Raw genomic sequence first — 6,619 nt, forward strand, 5'->3', positions numbered from 1 at the left:
GTTGTTTATATAAACAGTGTGATTTGCGTGATTTGCGGATCCTTTATTTGCTCCGTAAGGTAGCAAGAGCCAATTGACTTTTCACTAAATAGCCATAAAAGTGTTTTAATTGTAGAAAAATAGTGCGGACAACCGGTCAGAATTAGGTGAAACGGTTCTGCAAAGTTTGTTTGTTCATACAGACAACTAAATGCATGACAGAATTTCTCAACCACTCTATAAATGGAGGCTCAAGATAAATGTTTTCACTTCATCAAATTCAAATCATATGAAGGGGATGCAACAACATAGACATCGCAAAATTAAATCCTAAATATGAGTAAATTTTAAATAGAATGACACGATGAACTTGCGCCAAAAGGTAGAAGAACAAAATTTTCATAATTTTTTTTTTAATTTGTTGACAAATTAAAGGTATTTGAAATAGTTTGTTTCCAAAAAGCAATCAAAATCGTTTTTAAATTAAATTAGAGTAAGACTAATTGAAAATGACATTAAATTAAATATATATATATATACAAATTTACTAGATGTGCATTCCGTCGCGGTTGAGGTTATATGGTTCGAAATATATATATTTACCTTAAACATATTGTTTCTATTTTATTTTATGAAGACATTAACAATGGTTTATATCAGCCTTTTGATTTATTATAAAATTATTATTTCATAAGTAATGTCAATGACTTAGCTATTATTAACACCGATAATAATACTTTGAAACATCATACTCCAAACCACCATAATTGTTAGCATTTCAAGAAGTATATTACTTTGAAACATCATACTCAAAACCACAAAACAACATAACACTAGGGTAAAAAAAAAGTTACAACACATAATATATGGTAGAAACATAGACAATCCTACCAACCAAAAACTAGAACATACAACAAGACCTCCTCACCAGTAACCTCTCTTAGGTTTCCGAACAGCAAGAAACCGATCCAAAGCCGCCAACGCATCCTCAAATTTGCGAATTTTAAGGTACCCCATAATCATCTTAACTTCACTATCATTAAACATAGCAGTATTCATAATCCGATCCACCAACTTAACCAAAGTCTCCTCCATTTGCAAAGCACAAAGCCCTTCAGCCAACATATAAACCGAAGAAAACTCGGGTACATATCCCTTTTCAGTCATCTCAAATACAAAATCAACCGCTTGACCAATGGGCCCACCACCCGAACAAAGCCCTTTAGCCACAATCCGATACGACACCTCATCAGGCACACAACCCTTTCCCTCCATTTCCCTAAAAAACTCCATCGCTGACTCAGCACCCCGTTTCTTAAACAACGTTTGAATCACGGGATTATACGCGTGAGGTGTCACCACCATGTTTTTCAACTGAATGCTTCTTAACAACCTACAAGCAACATCAATCCTTCCTGCTTTACATAACCCTTGAATCAAAGTCCCATAGGTTACAATATCGGGTTCACATCCGTTTGTGATCATAACTTGAACAGTGTCTGTAGCGCGTTTTATGTCTCCCATTTTACAAAAATGAGAAAGAATCGAATTGTAAGTGAATTTATCAGGTTTTAGACCTTCGATTATCATTTGATCCATAAGCATGGCTGCTTCTTCTGCTTTTCTGTTTTTACAAAGCCCATCGATAAGCGTGTTGTATGTAACAACGTTTCTTGAAATCCCTTGAAGCTCCATTTGGTCGAAAATCTCCCCGGCTTCTTCGAACTTTTTGTTTTTACAAAACCCGTCGATGAGGGTATTATAGGTAATTACATTTCGAGGGATACCGGTTGCTTCCATTTCCTTTAGTAGCTTCAAAGCTGAGTCTAGTTTTCCTTTGTTACAATACCAATTGATTAACATATTGTAAGTGAACTCATCTGGTTGACACCCTTTTGTTTTCATTTCATCGAACACTTGGAGTGCAGTTTCGAATTTGCTTGATAAACAAAGACCTTGGATTAAAGCATTGAAAGTGCATACATCGGGTGAGATTCCTTGACTAGTCAAACCAAGGGCAAGTTTGGAAGCTGCTTCGATTTGGTTTTCTTTACATAAACCACTGATTATAGTGTTGTATGTGACTGTATTAGGAGCACAGTCTCTTTCAACCATTTGGCTCAAAATCTCATTTGCTTTTTCAACTTTACCAATTTTACACAATCCTGAAATCACTGTGTTGTATGTGTATACATCAGGATCAGATCCTTCTAGAAGCATTACTTCTAAAATCTCTAAAGCATGGTCAACATGTCCTGCTTTACATAGACCGTTGACCAAAGTGTTGAATGTAAACCGATCTGGAAAAAATCCTTCCTTTGACATCTCCTGGATGAAATTCAAAGCTTCTGAAATTCGTCCCATTTTGCAAAATCCATGGATTAATGTGTTAACTGATATATTAGTGAATTCACATTGTGCTAATCCCATTTGTTCTTTGATTCTTAATGCTCCATCTAAGTTTCCTTCTTCAATGAAACCATGCATTAGTGTGGTGTATGTCTTTTCATCAGGTGTCAATCCATGTGTAGGCATGTCTTCCATCATCAGAATTGCGGGTCTCATTTGATGGGCTTTACAGAGAGCTTTTATCAAGATATTGAAAGTTGAAACATCTTTTTTGACTCTTTTACTTGACATTAGTGAGTGAACATCTTCTACTAGCTTTAGTTTGTTTCCATCCACAAGAACGTTTAACAAGAAATTGAAAGTGTGTGTGCCTGGTTTCACTCCAAACTCTTCTTCCATTATGAACAACACACAAATGGCTTCATCGTATAGATCAAACTTGGCAAAACTTTCGATTAAAATAAAGAAAGTATCTTCAGCTACCTTACATGAAGATTTCTTCATGTCATCCAATACTCCTCTGATTGAATCGATTGAACCTACTTGGCCAAGCTTTTTAAGCATTTCCTCGTAGATAGACAAAGAGGGTGTGAAACATGGTTGCTTTAAAGCCCATTTGAAGGCGTTAAGCACAGAATGTTCATCTTTTTCACGACGCAGGATGTCAATAAGTTCTTTTTCTGAAGGTAAAGTGGTGAGTTGCTCGTAGTGTTTAGTGGATGCAAATGTAACGAAGTTTGCGAGCTTTGTAGAAGTGAAAAGTAGAGATGGATGGTTTAGATTTTGAGGAAGAGTCCATGGGTCGCAACTTAGACAAGAAGCAAAAGCCATTCAAGCTATTCAATCAATAGAGACACCTCGACTTATACTATGACTGTGTACCACTTCAGGCAGAGAAAAGAAAACTCATTCAGGCAATTCAACAAACACCTGGTGGGCAGCTAAAATTCTCACTATTTGGCAAAAAGAATGAAAACCCTTTAAGGAAATCCAACAAGCAATTAACTTATGCTACCCAGTAGCACGCTTTTGAGAATTGTATGCTCATCTGTTGCTCATGAATTCAATTAAAGAAACTTACAGAGATGAGGTAATCTTACCTAGGGAGATTACAAGCGATAAGCAAAGTAACAAAAAAGAAATCTTTGAGCAGAATCAGTGAAAGGAGGAAAGACGATTTTACTAGTGAAAAAACAAAGAAGATTTGTTGAGAGAATCAATTGAGGTCTTCAATGGCGAAGTTAACGGATAAACCATCTATAGGAGCCGCCAACAGACCGCCAAATTCAGTAACCTGCAGCTTGTCAAATACCTGTTTTACCCTCGCGTCAACTTAATTCAATACAAAAATATCTCTAGATTATTAAAGACAAAATTGCAAAAATGGTCCCTATGTTTGGCAAAATTATACGACTTTGGTCCAAAACGATACTTTGATGCACCACTGGTCCAAAATTGGATTTTTCCATTGTTTTTGGTCCCTCCCATTTACTTCCGTCCATATACTCCGTTACATGCAATAAAGACCGGGGTATTTTCGTCTTTCCACATACAGGGACCTTTTTTGCAACCTTATTCAAAATAAAAGCAGAGCTACATCACTCTTCCTTCTTCAACTTCACGAGCTTCATACTCTTCCTACTCTGTGTTCACAATTTCTTAGAGATCAAAAATTAAAATGGTGATGTGTTTCTGTGGTAGGGAAGCGGTGGTTCGCACCTCCTGGACATCAGCAAACCCTGATCGGAGGTTTCTTTCCTGCCCTCAAAAGGTAAGTGTTCGATTTTGCTATTTTACCCTCATTTTGGAAAATCACCCTCATGTTTAGGGTTTATTTTTTTATGTGAAGGGTTCCAGATGCCGATTCTTAGGATGGATTGATCCTCCCATGTGTGCACGATCTATGTTGATAATACCCGGATTATTGAGGAATATCAACAATGTAAACTATCAAGTGGCAAGATTGAAGATGTGTTTGTTTGCAAGTTGGTTACTATTTGTGGTGGTTTGGGTGCTTTTCATTTAGTAATAAGCAATTAGGGACCCCTGTAGTTGCATGTAATTTTTGGGTGTTTTTTGTGTTATGAAATTGTAACAAGGGAATGTGGTAGTTTTTGGTATTTGATAATGTAATATCAGTTTAGGGTTATTTTGGACAACTTCAGAAATTTGTAACCTTTTCAAGGATATAATGACAATGTATTGCAGTTATCACCGAATGTTAATGTTTATTTGTTGTTTCAGAAAACAGTTCTTATAACCAAAAATGTGTTCCATAAACATGACAACCAACAGTTGGTATAAACCATAAACATCATTCTTCAACAATGACAAAAGGTTGACATTAGTTTCATGACCAAAAGGGCTAAAAGACCAAAATAAAACCATTACAACAAACTAGTTTTAAACCATTACATCCAAATGCACAAAAGTTGTGCTAAACCAAAAGATAAGTTTTTAAACAAAATACACTAATTCCTGCATTGACTGCTACCTCCATTCCCTCCTTGACTGCATCATGCATTCCCTCTTTGACTGCTTCCTGCATTCCCTCCTTCATTTCTTCCTGCATTCCCACCTTGACCCTTGCACGTCCTTGAGCTATGACCCCTATTGTTGCATTTCCCACACCTAACACTAACAAACTTTCTGGTAAGTTTTTCAGGTTCACCTGCACCATGATTTTGCATCTGTTTATCATATTTTTCATCTGCACTTCTCTTTCTCTTGGTCTTAGGTCTCCCAGGTTGATTGTGATGTGGTGGTGGTGTTAATTGAAATGGACAGGTACTTTTTGGCCACATGGCTCTACCCTTTATAGGGTCCACAGTGTAAGAGTAAGCTTCACTCCATGTTTGAAGCCAATACACTTTGTTGACATAAGTGTAAAGCTCCCCAACTTTGTCTCCACTATCAGTCATTTCATGTATTGTAGCTATGGCATGCCTGCATGGAATCCCATTCAATTCCCACCTTCTACATGTACATGACATATTTGTCATGTCAACCACATGCTGGTCATGCCAAGGACCATAAACTTCATACTTTGCAGTCCCATTCCATCTAGCTCTATATTGGACTGAAGCTTCCCTATTTCTCTCAAGTAACTTTGATGCTGTTGGAGTGAGTGGACCTGGAGCTTTGGACATCACTTTCTTCACATTGCAAATCCTCTTCATAAGGTACCGCCTGATGTACTCAAGACAACTTATGATGGGCTTATTCCTACCATGAATAAGCTTACTGTTGAAAACCTCACATAAATTGTTGAGCAATATATCCGATCCTGCTCTGCCTGTATTAAACAAGAAAATTATATGAACTAAACCATATACAATGAGCACTAGTAAAGCTTCACCTAAGTTAGGGAATGTAACCTGAAAAGTGGCTTCTGGACCAATGGTGAAGGGGGATTTTCTTCAACCACTCAAAAGCATCCTTATCAAACTTGTTAAGTTCATTCATGTAGTGTTCAAATTCTGGTACTGTGGTTGCTATTGCACACTGCCATAAGTGATCTTTATACTCTTTTGTTTTCCATTTTTTCCTCATGTTCTCATAAATATGTCTTAGATAGAATCGATGCTCAGCCTGTGGGTATAGTTGTGCAATAGCAGGTAAGAGTCCCTGTAAAGGATTATTTCACATAATCATTGCAACAATCATATACAAATAAACTATTAGTAATACAAAAAGAAGAAAATAGTACCTTTTGTCTATCACTCATGAAAGTAAAGTTAGAATTTGAGTACAACTCTAAGTCATCTCCCAAGCATTCTAGAAACCATTTCCAGCTACTCATATTTTCAGTCTCAACAATGGCATATGCAAGTGGGTATATGCCGTTGTTTGAATCCAATCCAACTGCTGTGAGTACTTGGCCTGGAAAGGGTCCTTTCATAAAAGCACCATCTAGTCCCAGAATATCTCTTAAACCTGCTTTAAAACCTTTCTTTAATGCCCCTAAGCAAATATACACCCTTTTAAACTGCCTTGTTTCTCTAGTACTGTTAGGCTCATTAACAACCTCAAGCTTCACAGTTGTACCCACATTAGTTGCTTGTAGTTCCATAAGATAATCTCTTAACACCTCGTATTGCTTTGTGTAGTCACCACTCACTTGCTTTGTAGCTGTTGCTTTTGCTCTCTATACTTTGTGTATGGACACCAACTTGAAGCCTCTTCTGAACTTGCTCTTGAATGCTTCGAAGGGGTACTGTAGGGTTAGACTCGACCATGTCTAAGATTTCTGCAGATATATACTTCGCAGTGCAAGCCCTAAGTTTTCTAG

At 37.1% G+C, this 6,619-nt stretch overlaps 2 protein-coding genes across 2 annotated transcripts; both read right to left on the minus strand.

Moving 5' to 3' along the window:
- Nucleotides 1-746: 746 nt before the first annotated feature.
- MEE40 (Pentatricopeptide repeat (PPR) superfamily protein) lies at nucleotides 747-3,622 on the minus strand. Its single transcript, XM_078983794.1, has one exon. The coding sequence runs from the start codon at nucleotides 3,157-3,159 to the stop codon at nucleotides 904-906; it is 2,256 nt and encodes a 751-aa protein (XP_078839920.1). The 5' UTR covers nucleotides 3,160-3,622; the 3' UTR covers nucleotides 747-903.
- A 1,222-nt stretch (nucleotides 3,623-4,844) lies between these two features.
- On the minus strand, nucleotides 4,845-6,400 carry LOC145005779 (protein FAR1-RELATED SEQUENCE 5-like). Its single transcript, XM_078964890.1, has 3 exons — nucleotides 6,038-6,400; nucleotides 5,706-5,955; nucleotides 4,845-5,623 (listed from the first exon to the last, which is right to left on the minus strand). The coding sequence occupies exons 1-3, from the start codon at nucleotides 6,398-6,400 to the stop codon at nucleotides 4,845-4,847; spliced, it is 1,392 nt and encodes a 463-aa protein (XP_078821016.1).
- Between the last annotated feature and the right edge of the window lie 219 nt (nucleotides 6,401-6,619).

This window comes from Lactuca saligna, chromosome 1 (genome assembly GCF_052625555.1).
Source record: "Lactuca saligna cultivar CGN05327 chromosome 1, ASM5262555v1, whole genome shotgun sequence".
Classification (NCBI taxonomy): domain Eukaryota; kingdom Viridiplantae; phylum Streptophyta; class Magnoliopsida; order Asterales; family Asteraceae; genus Lactuca; species Lactuca saligna.